Source organism: Vanellus vanellus (genome assembly GCF_965231255.1).
Source record: "Vanellus vanellus genome assembly, chromosome: 8".
Lineage (NCBI taxonomy): Eukaryota > Metazoa > Chordata > Aves > Charadriiformes > Charadriidae > Vanellus > Vanellus vanellus.
This window is the reverse complement of record NC_138913.1, coordinates 20,061,152-20,078,927: the sequence shown is the minus strand read 5'-3', so window position 1 is coordinate 20,078,927 and position 17,776 is coordinate 20,061,152. Positions and strand designations below refer to the sequence as shown.

Genomic DNA, 17,776 nt, shown 5'->3' with positions numbered 1-17,776 from the left:
TTTTTTTTTTTTCCTGCAAGGGCAAGTATCTTGCACACAAGAAAGGCAAAATTCTGCTGTCGTCAGTCCAGCTAAATACGCTGTCAACATTTTGGATGAGAGCAACAACAAGAATGTTAATACTTTAGGGAAGGCTCCACATTGCATTGTGTTGAGTTTCAGCTTGAATCTGGTCTTACATAATCAGTGCATGGGTCCGGAGTGGGGCAAATTGTTTCTAAATATACAAACTGCAAATAGAGAACGCTTATTAAAAAAGAAAGAAAGAAAAGAAAACGCAAACCTTGAAGTGGATGGAATTGCCACATCCATCATCCCTCACCTCCAAGGCACGCCTGACTGATTGGCACGAGAAGCAAATGTGTCAAAGCTGTCTTCTGCTGGCAGCCAGCCCTGCTGTTACTGTCCCAACATCTTTTCTTCAGCATTCAGCTGGGCTGGTCATGCAGCAGAAGCAGGTCACTGCATTGCTGGGTCCTACTTTGCCAGGACTCTGATTTAAGAGCATGAGAGAGTGCGTGCTGGGCGGCCCTCGCACCACCAAGGTGGCCTCTGATTCATGGCGCGGGGGAAGCACGCGTGGATGCGAGCACACCCTGCCGTCGCGGTAGGTCCCGAGGCCCCAGCATGGCTTTGGTGGCTCTCCTTCTCCAAACCGCTCAAGAGCATGGGTTCTGGGCACAAAAAAAGACGTGTCGGGGAGAAGCAGTGACGGGTGAAAGCAGGTCAGCTGTAGGGAACATAATGCCACAGAAAGAAGATATCAGAGATGGGAACAGGGTGACCTGAGCCTGAGCACCAGGCCTAGAGTCTGTCTTCATACCTGTCCTCACCCTCGAGCGCTGGCTTGGCTGCCGCTATTTCAGCTGTGATGGAAGTGCGTGCGAGGAAGAATATTCCATTCCATTACTCTGATCTTTTCTTGTTCTTGCACGGGCTTTGTAAGCTTGCCAGCAGGGTACAGAAAGAGGCTTGTTCCCTCACAGAACTTGTTGAAACTTTTCAAATACAACAATATTCTGATCAAAAATGAAATAACAGCATTTATGGGGGTTGTCACTTCCGGCTCAACATTTTTTTACTGTCTTTACCTAGTTGTTTCTCAGACTGGGAGTTACAATTTCTTTGAAAGGTATAGGATGGGCACGAGAAGATGTCATCTGTGTGGTCTGTAGTTTCAGGGGGTTGTTATGTTCTGCCTGTTTTCAGTAGAGTTGGGACAGTGTGTTTCAGTGCTTTGAAAAAGAGTCTTAGCTCAACAGGCAAATGTATGGGGACAGATGCCGCAGCCGATGCAGTACGATGTAGGTGGTCGTTCCTGGAAGGTGAGTTACCCTCCACAGCCCCTGGAAGCTGGTGAGAAGTTGGTGAGAACTGTCAGCCTCGGGAGCCCTGCAAAGAGGGCTCGGACATGGGGGCAACAGCCAAGCATGGCCTTTGCACCCAGACCTTTCTTTTGAGAGTCAGACTTGCACACAGGTATGCAGAATTTAATATGACATATATAGAAACTAATAACTAATATTTCCAATAAAAGACTTGCGCAGGTCGATGAGATGGGGAGGTACACGCCTTGAAAGCCTTACGGTCTCTTTAAACAAATGTTCCGAAGCTGCTACCTCTTGCAGCTTATAAAACACCGAGTCAGCGAGACCACTCTCCTGTCCTGCCTACAAGAAACTAAAAATTGTTTGGAAGTTCTTCATCTCGTTTTTAGCTGCTCTTACAGTGTTGTACATGGTCCTACTAAAAATAGGTAACAACTTCAAGTAATACTAAGCAAATATGTAATATAATTTCTGTGAAATAATTTCAGTCCAAATACCAGTAAGTTGCCTGTAAAGGAATTTCATTTGGTAGCACTCCTTCCTCTTCAGGGAATCTCTCTTTAAGGCGTTTCTCATAAATTTACTTATTCTCTTCTAAAACTTGTAAATTCACTTCAAAACTTGTTCTGAGACTTTTGTGTGCAAACAATTAGTTTAGTCCCATTAAGAAGGATGCAGTACCAGAACAATAGCAATTGCTAAGTTTATTTCAAATGCTCTTGCAACCACTATTGAAGACATTGTGCCTTGGTTAAAAAAATATTTAAAAAAAAAAAGCCAGAAGCATGCAATTTCCTCCCCCCCCCCTCCCCCTTTTCTGTGTGTATTTATGTTTAACTCAGGGCAAGAATTTTATAATATTCTTAGAGGAAAAAATAGAAATAAAAATGGCATGAATTCATGAAAGCATGGGTTTATATATAGGCATTCTCTGTAAATGAACCAAACGTTCTGTATTATAGGTAGAACAACCTTATTTGTCTGCTCATACGCATTTCAGTTACCTCCATGCACTCCCACTCGTCTTACCTTTTTTGTATATGAACTGAATGTATTGTACCATGTTTCTGTTCAGACTGTGTGTGTCTGATGCATAAAACACGAGACGGAACAGCGAGGTTTTCCCCGCCGTCTGCCTTGAGTCACAAACCATCCAAGCTTTGTTCTCATGGTTGTCACCGTTTCACCAGACTCTTTCGGTGTTTGTATAGCCTTATACAGTATATTGCACTTACTGTACCTGTATAGTATCTTGTCTGTATACTGTATGCACATAAATATGTATATTCACTCATGTATGTATGTATAGTATGTTTATATATCTCTGTATATGTATGTGTGTTTGTTCATAGTCTTTCACTAGAAATGTGTGGCTATTCATATACATTATGTGTATGCCAATTATAAAAAAGTATGAATGCCAGCACCCACTTTTGATAACCTACTTTTATTCTCATTTTGTCTTGTTAAACAATGAAAATAAAGATGTCATGTATTTTAAATGAGAACTTTAGAAGATTATTATTTTTACTGATTGTAAGGTTTCCAGTTCTTCAGAAATATTATTTGAACACATCCAAGATTGCAAAGATAGTTGTATTTTTCATGACAGTTTTCTGTGGTTGAAAAATGTTGGGTAACAGCCCACACTGTGTAGGTTTGGGTCTCTGTATCTTACGCTGGTCAAGTGCTCCTAGATTTAGAAATGCCCTTAGCCAGCTGGACTCTCGTGCTGCAAATCCCAACTCTATTCACGTGAGGGACTTGCAGTACTTCTGGGGGGTGACACATCTTGCACGTATAAACACTGGATATGGAAGAGCCTTGGGCTGGAAAGAAAAGTTTCTCTAGTGCAGGTGAGCCTTAGGAACGGGTGAAATTACCGTACTTATGTGTGCATTTTATGGGAACGTTGCAGACACTACTTGTCAGACCTCTTACAGTTTGCAGGCTGCAGTAACAGGTAATTGCCAACTGATTAGGCATTCATTAAAACAGCTAACAATCATTTATTAGCCTTTTGTAAAATTATTCTTAATCACCACACAAGTGTATGTAGGCTCGGTTAACTGGCCTTGAGGCAGCAAAGCACTGGCTTTTCTTACAAAGCAAAATATCTCTGTAAATCAAGGGGATGACTGGTACGTGTTTTCCAGTTTGAGCGCGTGTTTTAAGTTCTTCACTGCGTTGGAGCTTCAATGATAATCGTTTGTGTTTCTTTGAGACTTAGGAGTGATAAATTTGCTTCCTTTACAGTTAATTTTATCATTGTATTTGCTTGTCCAGCCGGAACGGTCTCGGCGTGTAGTAAGTTACTGCAGCAGAGTGGCAAGCAGCTACTCAGAAAAATCTCAGAAGACAGATCTTTATGCAGGAAATACTAAGGAACTTAGAGGGTGACAGAGCCACTGCTAGGAAGAGCCTTCACCCCAGCTAAAATGCATAGCCTAAAATCCTTTTCATTTTTTAATTTAGAGTTACAAAGTTAAATTCTGACCTCACTCACGTCAACAGCGAATTCCCATTTCGCTCATAAGCTATAACTGGAATATCCAAGGAACGCTTTTTCTCAACAAAAAATAGGATGGGGAAAGGACACATTCCACTGATGGAGCTCGGTTCATGGGCCAGCGGCCTGATCTTAGGCCTTTTCAAGTCAGTGGCAATTAGCGGACTCTTGGGTTGGGTTGGCCCATCTCTTTTTTTTCGGTCTGAAAAAGCACGTTTACTATTTGGGGTTTATAATCACAATTGTATAATTCACAATAGAAAAGAATAAAAATGAGAAAAGATAATAGCAACATGCATTTTTAAAATTAATATGTGTCAAATCATGGCTCTTGCTTGATTTCTGCACCAAACTTGAAAACACAAACATAATCAGAGAAAAACGGCAGTTTTTTTGCTGGTTGACAATTCGTTTGCTTACGTTACAGGTGGTATGTGTGTATAGGGTACCATGAAGCTGAATGTTTTGTTTGCCATGCATTGTCGTTAGCCATTCCTTTTGAGACGGCTGTTTAAATTTCCTCCCTGCTCTGGAGATCTGAACTTGAATTCGCCTCACGCTGCCGTCGTAGGCTAAGTCAAGTTTGCCTGGTGGCTGCGCGCGTGGGAGCCTGCCAGCGGCGCCCTGCTCCAGCACACCAGTGCTGGTGGTTTAGCGTGGTACAGTCGTCTTGGTGAGTTAATGCTGAACCGGTGTCACCCGCTGATTCAGCCAGTGCCATCCCTTTGGAGATTTCAACAGAAACAAAGTACAGGGAACTGCTGCGTTCAGTGAATCCCGTTTTCTAAAGCATGCGGATGCCAGTCTTAGTTTCCTGCCCATATCTCAGCTACTCTGCGTGTCAGGAAATCATGCCTATATTAGATTTGGGTACCGTATTTTTTAGCAATTCCTGATATAAATGAAGTTTTATGATGTTGCTGTGAGGGTAGAGCAAATGTGGTATCTCATACTAAGGCAGGCTCTTACGTATTTGGATTCTTTAGGAACTCTCAGTACAGTTTATAGCTCTATCAACTGTTCATTAACTACGTTTCAAATTGGAGGTATCATAAATGGACATCTCTGTCCTTTAATCATGTTTTTATACATATTTCAAAAGGGAAATGTGACCACTTACAAGAATGATTCTCTCTGTACGTTCAGTGTTGTTTTCTGTCACGCTTTCCTAAAATTTTTTCCCCCGCATAATCAGTACAATACTTGAGAAATGGCATTTAATCCAAGAAAATGGTCATTGACTCAATTTCACCATCAAAAAAGGAGAAATGTAAGAGCACATTTCAAAATCTCTCATCTGTAAAGCAACTTCACAGTCTGTAACTGAGGTATTTGTGTATTTAGATCACCTAATTCAACACGAGGAATTGAAGACACCGGTCCTTTCAGTGCTGAGGTATTCTCCCATCATATATTACTTTAATAATTTTTTTTTTTAATTTTAAAACTATTCTTGTGACCATTTTCCTGAAAATGCTAGAGAAATATAAAGACTTAAGGGCTTTGCTGGAGAACAGGTGTGGTGAGGTTCTTCGGCTGTCACAGAGATAAAGGTTAGAGTGCTGAAGCTCATGTATGTGTTTTTAGCTTGGAAAAAATGAGGTTCAATAAAATGGGGAAACTACTGGAATAGGTGGTGTCCCCACATGTCACATTTTTGTAATTTTAGGATTGACCTTGATGCCTACTTTCTCTTAGTTCTTCCAAAGTCTTGGTCTTGTTTCCACTCATTTTCATTCTTCTGTGTTCATTTTCTGGGTCCTTCTTGGCCTCTGGTGGGTGACCAGAAGCAATAAGCCAGAGCATGCACCCTGCTGCCTTCAGCTCCCTCTTACAGGAGAGCTTTTGCCGTTCGCAGGGGTTGGATGTGGAGGAGGAAAGGATCTTGCCCACCAGCAGCTCGTGGTGCTCCATGCCACCTCTTAACACAAAGGGAGATGGGCTGTTCATCTCAGTCTGAGATTTCGGATCTGGCAGTTTTTCACAACTGTCGTGATTTAGAGTGAGAAAGACTAATTGCAGGTGTGTTGTACTGTGGATGTGGTTACTCAGCCATAGGCAGGGCCAGCTGGAGTGGCCATTGAGGTCACTGCCTCAAACTATCCTGCTGTTTTAAGGCTGGTTCAGGAAGAGTTAAGGCACACATGCAAGGGAGCAGCCAGCTCCAGCAAGAGGAGGAGGTGGGGAGGCAGGGTCAGTAACCTCTCACGGCAATCTAGGACGTTGGAGCGTCACCCTGCAGGTGCTACACCGCAAAATGCAGTTAGCAGGAGATCTCTGTGTCGCTGAACTCTAGCAAAGTATTCTGTCCTTTGTCCCTCCTTGAATTTTCCTTTCTATTTTACAGTGAACGACAGGATGCATCGTGGTGGGTTGCTTGAGTTCGGCATTTATTGCTTGGCAAAGGCATCGATTAAGCTTTGATTTTTCATGAGTGATTTCAATAGGAATGCACTTTGTGATGATCCACTGCATAAATGAGATGCATGAGACAACTTAACACAATATCCCTAATACGAGTTACTTTACAGGCTCTTATTTTAAACATACTAGCATTTACAGGATGCGTTAACTAACAGTACATCAAGTACATTTCAGACAGCTGTTTGATGTTGAAAAAAGAAAGCTCAGATGAGAAGAATACATGTTTCCAAATAAGATAATAATGCAAGGTCAGGAAGATCTATAGCTAGACTGATTGCCAGTATAAAAATGGAAAGCAGGATGGTGAATTTATCATTTAAAGTTTGCTTTATTGATAGCCTCAGCAAGAATCCAAGAGTTACCAGAAAACTCGAGGCACAGGAGTATGAGTGCTGCTTCTGTATAAAGTAGCTGTGACATGTAGTAATTGGAAGCAACGAATCATGAAACTGGAGGTCTGGAAGCAGAGGTGCTGAAGGTTTACTAACTATTTGCTAATTTAATTTTAGGATAAGTATTAATTGCTCATAATCTTGAATCTTCAGGAATTCCTGGAGTTACAAAGGTTCTTGTCAGTTGTTTTTAAGTGATGGTCATAGAGCTCAAGACAATGTAATAAGTCTTTTAGCGAGTCCTGTGTTTGAAAAAAGGTGTCCAGAGTTTTCTTACGATACTGCCCCATATAATTGCATTAAGTGGTAGAACAGTTATTACAGGCACTCTAGTTCTTATTTTTTTCTGTAGTAGTATCATTTGTAAGAAAAGCCATTTCCAGAAGTTTAGAGATTTAGAGTAATGGAAATCAAAACATTTCACCCAGGAATTCCTCTGTTACAATAGCCCTAAAACGCGATGCATTTGCAGTTGTATAAGTTGAAATAGCAGGTGTCAGTGAGTTCTTTTCATGTTAAATATACAGTGTAAGATTACAAAGTGCTCCTTCCCTCCCAACTACTTTGTCAAAATTAAGGCTGGGAGAATCCTTTCCCAAGTGCTTACAGGGAAAATATGTTACTTGTGTCTCTTAAAAAAAGAAGAATTTGTGAAAGGCTGGAAAGGGTGGTTTGTGTAGCGCTTAGCACCTTGCGCGTGCTTGTGCTTGCGGTGCGAGTGTGTGAATGTACAGGGGTCGTTTTAATGTGGTTGCTGGCATCGTAGGACACCTTCTAGAAAACACCTCAGACACTTGTGTAGGAGAATTTGCAGTCGGGTTATCCAGTGTCCCCGGGGAGTGTTACCATGCACTGCGAATTGCATGGAGAGTGTCTGCTGTCACAGCTCACCGTGCACATCCTGCGTGTTCCTGGATGTACTGTTACTTTTAATCACCTTTGTATTAATAACCAATTGTTTTGAATTTGACAGTAACAGGAGAACGGGTTAGCAGTACAGAGCTATACGAACAACTGACTATTACACTGTCTTTCACGTCAATATTATTCCAGAGTACCTCTGTCAGAGAGGAAGAAAAGACTGCAGATTTAGCCTGTAGTTTTACCCTCACGTACCGACTTTTGCAGCCATTGGAAGTAACAGCATTCAACTGCAGTGCAGTGGCTATAGCTAACAGTTAGCAAAAGAAATCTTGCCCGACATAGTTTTCCAAGTGCTCTTCAGAAGGCTTTTAGAATCATTTAAAGTTTTTTTTTTCTATTTGTGTGAACAAACTGTAATCAGATTCTTGGACCCGTAAAGTCAGCCGGTACACTCCTGTTGGCTTCCAATGGGTGAGGATCTCGCTGCTCAGATTTTCTGAAACCTGATTCTGGCTGAACTCCCGCCTTGGACAACTCCCCTTTTGCGAACGCGTGCTGAGGACCTCCACATCAAGCTAAGAGTGTCAGATAACAACAGGTCGTGAAGGAACTGTTGCTACCTAACATAGCCCTCCGCCACTTGCACCCGTGGCACACAGCTGCCTTCTAGGAGTGGGATTTCACACCCTCCCGAGTGGAAATACCTTAGCCAGCCCGATGGCTGGGACCCATCTGCACCAGAGAAAGTGCCGTCAAGAGTTTCAGTGGCAAAGAGAGTTTGGAAACTCCTGTCTGAGAGCAGGCAAGAGGGAGGGAGTACCTTTTCCTCCCAGAGGATGGTAAGTGGCTTTCAGAAAGCCTTTCTTCTTCACCTACTGTAGCCTGCCAAAACAAACCAGCATGTTTGGCTCTGCTGAATGGTGTGTAGCACTGCTCACAGATTGCACTGTTAGAGATCACTTTGTTTACAGATCCAGGAGACATTTCTAATAATCTCCTTCAAATGCTGCTGATATTTTTTATTTCATTATATTTTGCGTTGGTTTGAGATCACTTTGCTGTAGCATCACGTCAGCTGTTGGGCTTTCATTTCACCTGTGATGTGCAGTTGTCACAAAGAAAAGGGTGTTTGCACATGACGTCCATGACCACGTACGCGTGATGTGGTTTTCCCCATCCCTCCTGTTAATGAGTAGTCAGCCTCTCTGCCCATCCAGCAGGAGAGAGCAACACTCATGAGGGCCAGAAGAGAACAGTGTCTTCCTCAGCCCCATAGCCTCTACGATTTCAGCACAGTAAGTGGGAACCTATAGTACTAGGAAAAAGTTAATGGAAGCACCGTTGAATTACGGGGCTCTCTTATTGCCCAGAGCGTCCGATTTCACTTCAAACAAGCCAGCAACATTAAAAATAGGCAAACCTAAAGCCTAGTCTAAACCCCTCGTGTAAACTATAGTGGAAAATATGGTTTTAGGTCATTAAAAGTTCACACAGAGAAAAAAAAGCCCCACTCATAGAAGTGTCTAGAGCATGAAATGTCGGGTGGCCAACTCAAATGTTAGAAAAGCTCCCTCAAAAAATGAATGAAAATTGGCAGCATTTTCTAAATCTGTCACTAGTTATAGAACTGCCTACAATATTTCAAATATTTTTCTCCCCCACGGCATTTTTAGCAGCACGTATTTTCACAGGCACTTGTATGAAAAATTATAGTGCACCTTTCAGTGACAGGTTTCCTGAAACGCCCCTCAGCATCAGGAATTAGCATGACTTTATCCTACCTACACTTCACCCCTGTGGCCTGACTTCGGAGGAGCAGAACGGCTCCCGGCAGTTGCTCTTCTCTTGTCCCGGCGCAGGCAGGAGTGCAGGGCGCCTGCCGGCCCCATGCGTGGGGCTCGCCGTTACTCTTACATGGGGCTCGGTTCGAGACAAGAGGATGAGAGTGGGACTTATGTGGCACATACATCTTTTTACCAAGAGACAGCATTATCTATCTATGTATTTATGTATCTCTTTGTCTGTCACCCATGAGCAAGTAAAATTTATCACACTTAAGAAAGAGTCCCAGGCCTGGTGCTGAGGATTTTTCGCTCTGTATTTTCAGACCTGCTCCCAGATTTCTCTTTTAGCACCCCACATGTTTTTCATTTGGAAAGGCTGCACTACATGGGATTGTTTGGTTTGTATATAACTTAAAGGTGTTGCCATATTCTTTTCAGTAGCACGCACGTGTGCAGTAACTTACACAGGCCTGCTTGAGCCCAGTACTTCACCTGGAGCTCCTTATGGCCAAAGGCCAGTTCCTGAAGGGCCAGAAGGTCCTATCTCATATTTTGAATAGTCACCAGCAAAAAGATACCAGATTTTAGCTATACCTACTGACCACAGCTAGCAGGTGTGGAAAGTTGTATCCGCCAGTTGCTGCTCAATTGTATTGTTGGAGAATAGTTTTTTCTATCTTTTTTCCGTCTGTAACTGTTACTCTCTTTGCCAAAGCTGCTTAGTTAAGAACAAGGGAAGAACTATGTTCGTTTACATTTCTTTTTCTTGCTTTAAACATCTGTATTTTGAGCACTTTTGTGAATCTGCTGGTTCAGGCTGCCGCAGCCCAGTGCAGGCTGGAGCTGTGCTGGCATCATTCTGTGGGCAGCGGTGGGGGTGCCCGGGGCCGGGGCAGAGCCCGTGCCAGGACAATAGAAAACAGATATAATCTGCTGTGACACCAGGGAGTTCCTGGCAATGTGAGTCATTGTCTGTTCCCCAAAGCCTGTTTTGAGTTTTCCCGGGGATTATGAGCTTTTCTTGGTAAATTCTGATGTGGCAGAGAGCTACAGAGTGCACTGACCTCTGGCTCCAGGTCCTGTCCTCTAAGAGCGATTGAACTGTAGATGTTCTGCCTGTCCAACCTTTGCTCCAAGACAGCTCTGTGATCTAGCTCAGGGCAATCTAATTAAAGCAATACATTTATTTGTAAACCATTGGGACTGCTAGTTATCTTTCTAGAATAATTGAAAATTTCAGTCCTGTGAAGTAAGAAGAAATGAAGACAGGCCCACTGTAAAAGGAGGCCCCAACACACAAAAATATCCTGGTTGCACTTTGTAGAGAAGGGAACTACTGTGTCTAGTTTGTCTCTCAGATCTTCATAAAGCATTAAAGCACTCACAAAAAGTGATATTTTTTTCTTAGAAAAGTTTTATTAGACAAAACATTTTGCATTGTTTTGAGGATGTGTAAAAGTGGTGTCGTTTTTCCTTAGTGGGTTTGTAACATTACTTCTTGTTCTCTGGCACTGCCACCCTAGAATCTGAGAGTATATAACAGATCTTAATAAAATTCACTTCCAACGTTTTGGGAAGGGCAGATAGTAAAAGTAAGGTTGTCGCAGTTTAACCCTGCCACACAGCTGCTCGCTCACTCCCCCCACTTGCGGTGGGGAGAGAATCAGAGGAGTAAAGGTGACAAAACTCGTGGGTTGAGATAAAGAAGGTTTAATAGGTAGAGCAAAAGCTGCACACGCCAGCAAAGCAAAACAAGGAACTCATTCACTGCTTCCCATGGGCAGGCAGGTGTTCAGCCATCTCCAGGAAGGCAGAGCTCCATCATGCATAATAGTTACTTGGGAAGACAAACACCATAACTCTGAATGTCCACCCCTTCCTCCTCCTTCCCACAGCTTTATATGCTGAGCATGATGTCACATCGTATGGAATATCCCTTTGGACACTTGGGGTCAGCTGTGCCGGCTGTGTCCCTCCCAACTTCTTGTGCGTCCCCAGCCTACTTGCTGGCAGGGCAGCGTGACCAGAAAAGGCCTTGAGTGCCTTTTCCCAAATCCAAAACATAGCACTATAGCAGCTGCTAGTAGGAAAGGCAACTCTGTCCCAGCTGAAACCATAACAGGTGGCAACATAGATGGATTTCTCCGAAGGTTTTCCAGAAAGTTGGTGATTAAAATTGTATAGAAGAATTCAGTTTTGCATAGTGGAAGAAATTTCTTTCTTTTTGATGATGATCAAGTTTGGAACAAGCATTTGCTTTAAAGATTTTTGAGGAAAGCTAGAAAGTAATGAATAATTGAATGGTTAGTGTGTTTACCAGGAACTCACGAGACATCCTTATTTACACTTGCGCTCAGGTGAGAGAGCTTATCCAACCACTCTAGGTTCCTGTACTGTTCCTACACGTCAGGTTAGCACGCAGCTTTTACTGCCTGCTTAGGAGCAAGGATTTGAGCCTACCTCCAACACCTCCTAGGTGAATGTCCAAAATTCTGGGCCTTTGGCTGGTGGTTTCCTTCACTCTCTTGCTCTGTCTGATTTTAAACAAAAATTGTGTCTTAGACCCTGGATAATTTAATGAGAAAAAATTCCATCAGAACAAAAATTGGTGTACAATCAGCAAATTTCATAATTCAAAGGAGATTATGTGACATAGTACCTGATACACATCCTGGGGCCTCCAGGAGATCCCTCCTTACAATCCTAATGTTAGCCGCTGGCTCTTTCTTCTCTTTTCAGTAAGAACAGGCTTTGGGCCAAGACTCTTTGCTCAAAACCAATTTTGCGTCTCCTGTGCTGTGTCTCATTGGCCGTTACCTCCAGTGCTGATGGGTTTTGTGCCTGTCTACCTACTTTCACATCTGCAGCCAAGCTCTGACATGCTGCAGTATGTGTACCATTCCTCACGCGCTATGGGATCTTTCAGGAACAGGAGAGCCATATAGCTGTATAATATTATGAATGCTCTACTTCTTTCCATAAATTTAATTGTAACATCATTAATTTTTGTGCCTCTCACACTGAACAAATCCCTTGTTATGATATAGCAGGGATATTAACAACCTGGTGTGTGACCAGAGGAGCAGGCTGAAGGCAGAAAGGAGGGAGGATATGAAAAAAAATTAGTACTGGAACCTAGTGTGAGCACCGTCAGTTCAGTCACAGGAAGGATTAGGCCTAAGTCCACGGAGTTAAACACATTAGCTTTAAACACCTCAGAAGCCCTACTGAAGTCATCGAGGGTTACTGCTGTGATTAAACAGCTGGGTTGAGTGCTGGCTCGTGAACCTTAGCGCTTGTAATTTGTCCAGGACACACTGAAAATTTAGTTAACACTCTTTGGGATCTTGTATTAGCAACATGGTTATTGTCATATCTGTAGTTCATTGATCTACAAACAGGTGATTTCCTCTTAGGTCTGTCTTGCAACTTCAAGAGGCACACACCCTTGTTCAGTACATTTTTGTTTGGTTGCACATTAGTACTAGAACTGGACAAAAATATCAAATAAAACCCTTTAACATTTGTTCTCACTTTTAAGCTTTTTTTTCTCAAGTCTTTCAACATCGTATATGTTCACTTAGTCTATTTTAGCAAATGACTTTGCACATACCAGTTCTGCACATTCATGCTGCACATACCATTGTCTGAATGCAGTTACAGGAGAGGAACGTACCATGGGGATGTTAAATCTAAGAAGATGCTGGTGTGAAGCACTTAGCCGTAAAAAGAAAAAAAAAAAAAAATCACAAGTAGTCTTGAAAATCTGTGTCTGGGAAAGCAGAAAACCTTGAATTCTTCATAATAAATAATTCACTAACTGCAACACAATATGGTGGCCAGTATAAAAAAGGATTTTGGAGCTGCCTACACTCGGGTTTATTTTAGGGGCTGTTTCGCAGGGGGTGGCAGAGTGTCTGTGTAACTGATACATTCTGCAACACCATTTCTATCTTTGGGAAGTTGCAACTGGTATTTTAGAGCGTAGCATGTCAAAATCCTGCTTCAGTCCCCTTGAGTCCTGTGAAGGAGATTAGCTACCAGCAGACACTGTGTTGGCAATGGCCCTGCCTGTAGTGCAGTGGTGAGAGTCGGGGTGACGTGGATGTAACACCCTCACGGTGACTGTCGTACGAGCTGTGGATGGCGCTTGTGATGTGTGGTCACTGGAGCACACAGCATACCGTAAGGATTTGGTATTGGCACATGCTCTGTTTACTTATATGGTGGTTTATAAACGAGAAGGCATTGCCCAATGCCTAGAAGAGGAAAGCCGTGCTCACGCACCGTTGTCATCAAATCCAGCCCAGAAGCTGGTGTGCAGACTCACCGTTGTCATCAAATCCAGCCCAGAAGCTGGTGTGCAGAAGCTGTGTGTTGTGAGTATTTTGTTTAATGAATTGTGCGCAGACTGTGTGCCTGTCCTGCCCCACGCAGGAGGACCCAGCCAAAATGAAGACACTGCTGCGTAAGTACTGACCCGTCACCGATGAGTAGAGTGGCAGGAAACCTGCCTCAGGTAGATCCTCGTCCAAAGACCCGTGAAGTCGTGCCAGAGGGTGGGGAGGAGTATCTCCGGTTCAGTCGGTGAGTTCTGGGCCAGGCCTGGACACCCAAAGAGGGAAAGTCTCATGGCTGTGGTGGATGACACGCCTCGTACCTGCCTGCACCGCAGTAAATGAAAAATAGGTATTCGATCGGGAAAAGCAGGCCCAGTAGGCTTCCAGAAGATTTTTAGCTCAGCCGCGCAGGAGGACACGCTGCAGATATGCTACCTGGGTAATTCTAAATTCGTAAGAATATTCAAGAACAAAATTCATACTGTGGTTTAAACTTGTTCTACTCAAAGTACTATCTGATGTATAAGGTAAGTGTGGTTTTGTTTCAGTATAAAGAAAGGTAATTCTGTCTGAAATTCTTTTATCCTGTGTCACCCCTTAAAAACATTTTTTACATAGATATTTGAAAAAAACCCCAACATTTCTGTATTCTGTTTATTTTTCTGAGTACATTGTTGATTATTACTTTTTCTGGTAGGCTTGCTCAAGTTTATTCCTTTTGCTTTGTTTCCTGCTATGAATCTGAACATTTTTTCTGTTTATCAATAAATGCCAAATATGCTTCAAGCTGACCACAAAAACTACCAAAATCAATGGAAGTTTCTATACTGGCTTCTAAGACCAGTACCCAGTCCTAGGAACCTGGAATATGCCCACACTTGGCCTTCTAAGATTTGTGAATGAAAGGCATATGCATTATTAAATGTACTCAAGTACGCTTAATAATAAACATACATTTCCTTCATGAATCATAAAACGCTGCCAAAGGATTACTGTACATGTGCATTTTCATGACAAGATCAGAGATGTACTTGGACAGCCCCAGCGAATGTATGGCCTGTGTTTACTTACACACAAATCCTTAATGTATGACTAATGTGGAAAATAAATGTTGGGAGGCTCAAGACATCACTTCAAATTTGCGAAGTAAGTGTCGAGAGGAAGTTTTCTGATTTGCAGGTATACAGCATGTCATCCAAATACAGTGAGCCCTTTCAGGATAGTTTAGTATTAGCAATTTCGGTTCCAATCAAAAGCCTTTGAAGACACACACATTTTCTATCAAGTGGGCGCCCCACTGAACTCAAATAAAGCCACATTCTCAGGCTTCAGAGGGGCTGTGACATGTACTTACAACTAAACATATGCTAACTTCCTTTTTTGGGTCAGAGTCATGTTTTCAAATATTCTACATGCACGAAGACATGGAGTTTCTAAACTCTTGGTGCCTTCCAGTTAATGAAATATCACCACAGAATAGGCTAGGTTTATCCATCTAATTTGCATGGAGTTCATTAAATCATTTTAAAAAAATTAAACACAGACTTATCTTTAGCTTGATACTCAGAAGTGTTAACACCATGCTTTTAGTGTGACGGATTGGATTTGGAAAGCAATATAAAACATGGGTTTCGGCATACAGGTTTTTTTATTTCCACAACTTAAGGAGGTTGTTAAGATCCATGTGACTTTTTAAGATCTATTCCATCATTTAAAATCCAACCAGTGCTAGTTAGCCAAAAACATTTATCTTTATGAGCTTTCAGTGCTCTGGAAAAGTTAAAAAGGGGACCTTTTATTACCTTTTTTTTTCCCTTAAAGTAGTAGTTAGAAGTAAAAACTGACTTTGTTTCTGTTGTCGACATAGAGATTTTCTGTTCATCAAACAAAATAGAGTGTTTCACATAAGAGTAATGTTAACTTTGCAAAGAAACACCGTATTCGACGTATGACCAAATAGTTATTTGTATGCTTTTTTTCCTTCTTTTCTTTCTCCTTCTTTTCTTTCTCCCTCCCCCCAATAGGTGACATGTATGCAGTGGTTGCAAGGGGACCATACGATGCTGGATATGATAGAGAAAAAACGTTGCCTCTGCAAAGAAATAAAAGCTCGACAGAAGTCAGAAAAAGGACTCTGCAAACAGGACAGCATGCCTATTTTGCCGAGTTGGAAAAAGAATACCGGGACCAAGAAATACAGCCCTCCTCCTTATTCCAAACAACAAACTGTTTTCTGGGACACTGCAATTTGACAGGCGTGTGGAGGATGCCCTCTCCACTGTGTTGCACCGTGCACAGGTAGCCTGCTTTCTTAATAAGGCAAAGGCTCTAACCTAAGACTTACCTGCAGGTGGTGAACTGCCTAGGAAAAAAACACACGGATACAGTGCTCACCTGTCAATCGAGAGAGATTTAAGTTTCCGACTGGATTAAGGCATACATATTTATCCAGGATTTTTTTGGATCCAGAAGATGTCAAAATGTAAATATTTCACCAATATATTGAAAACACCCAAACTAATACACTGTTTAAATATATATATATATAAAAATTCAAAAATTTATGAAGAATTTTACTATATAATGTTACTGTTATACTGTTTTATTACCTATTTTCTATGTGGTATTCTAATGTTTCTCTCTCCCCGCCCCCCCCCCCTCCCCATTTTATTTCTCTTACCTGCCTAGATTTGGCCTCTGTACAAAAGCATGTGGTTGTACGTTTTGTTGAACAGGACAATGTACAAAACAACTGGGTGCTAGGGCTGTAGAAGTTACCTAGAGGTGTACTCGTTAGATGTCCTTAGCTTTGGGGGCAGGAGGGCTGGACAAAGGAGAGAGTTTTGGTGGGCAACAGCAAAACTGCAAGCAATGCAAATAGAAGTGCTTAATGCGGATGCCCAAGTTGCATTTCAAATATGAATCGTTCTGCATCAGTTTTCCCATAAAGTCGATCAGATAAATCACCCTTGGTTTTATATGACTCAGTTGCTAAAATTATTTGGCCAAGAAACTAAATTTCCTGCAGAAAAGCCTGCAACAGAAACTCTTCCTTCATGATATTCAGCTGACTAGCAGAGACCATGGTTCACTGTGACTAAGCATCGTACAGCCTGTGGCGGAGAGACCCGGTCGCTCGGCAGGTCGAGGCAGTGGCACTGCAGCCACGGTTCCTGTCACCGCTTGTCTTTGGTCCAGAAAATAAAGGCGACAAAACCTGTTTACACGTTCGTTATTTTTAAATCCAGCAACACATCCTTACTTTACGCTGTGTCCGATTTCCCAGTGTTATTCTTAAAGGCTGGAATTCAGACCCCTTGAAAGCCAGTAGGGAAATCCCTCTTGGTTTCGTGCGGGTTTGAAGCAGAGGCCCACGTAACACGTTCTCCCGGGTATGCCGTTCCTTCTTCCTGGCTGCTTCTGAAATTGGCTCGCAATCCTGTATTATATTACACCCATTTTAACAGAATATTATGTCATGACCAAAGAATTATGACCTCCTGGTTTTAACGGGAGAAAGAGATGGATTATACTGATTATGAGGGTGAAATCCATGCGGTGAAATATCTTCCAAAAGGATCTGTTGAGAACGAGGGAAGCTTGTACTGCTGGGGAGAAAAGGGAGAAAAGATCTATGGCATATATTTTGTATATTTAAATTTCTATCTATGCGTCTGAAGTTTGGTAGCACAAAAGTCCCTCTTAAAAACAATCATTTTAATATTATATTCGCCGAGAAGAAAAGGTGTCTTGTTTGAAACTTCTTGTTATATTGGCTTTTCTTTGAAATTATATTGACAGCATTGCCACAGCCGTAATCGCTGATCAAAAAAACCAAAAATATCAAATTTTAGAAGGTTTTTGTAATCTATATTGCTAAAGTTTGAGTTTGAGTAATGCTTTATCAGTAGTAGTTTCTTTTCAGCCTCTGAAATAAAGTTTTTAAATATTTTATAACTGATTAACTAATGTATATTTTGATGTCCAAACTGAGATTTCTGTAAAAGATAAAGTGTGTGTTTATATGTGTGTATGTATATTCGCATTATTGTATATGTATATATGCATATGTGTACACACATATATATGTATATATGCATGTATCTCTATATACCCATAGATGTGTGCATACGTA

At 42.0% G+C, this 17,776-nt stretch overlaps 1 protein-coding gene across 1 annotated transcript in view; it reads left to right on the top strand.

The window, feature by feature from the left end:
- Positions 1 to 15,985, top strand: part of NYAP2 (neuronal tyrosine-phosphorylated phosphoinositide-3-kinase adaptor 2) — a 146,393-nt gene extending 130,408 nt beyond the window's left edge. Inside the window, exon 6 of the mRNA XM_082487061.1 lies at positions 15,666 to 15,985. Coding sequence (XP_082343187.1) covers positions 15,666 to 15,893 — 228 coding nt within the window. The 3' untranslated portion in view covers positions 15,894 to 15,985. The remainder of the gene's footprint in view (positions 1 to 15,665) is intronic.
- The last annotated feature ends 1,791 nt before the right edge of the window (positions 15,986 to 17,776 follow it).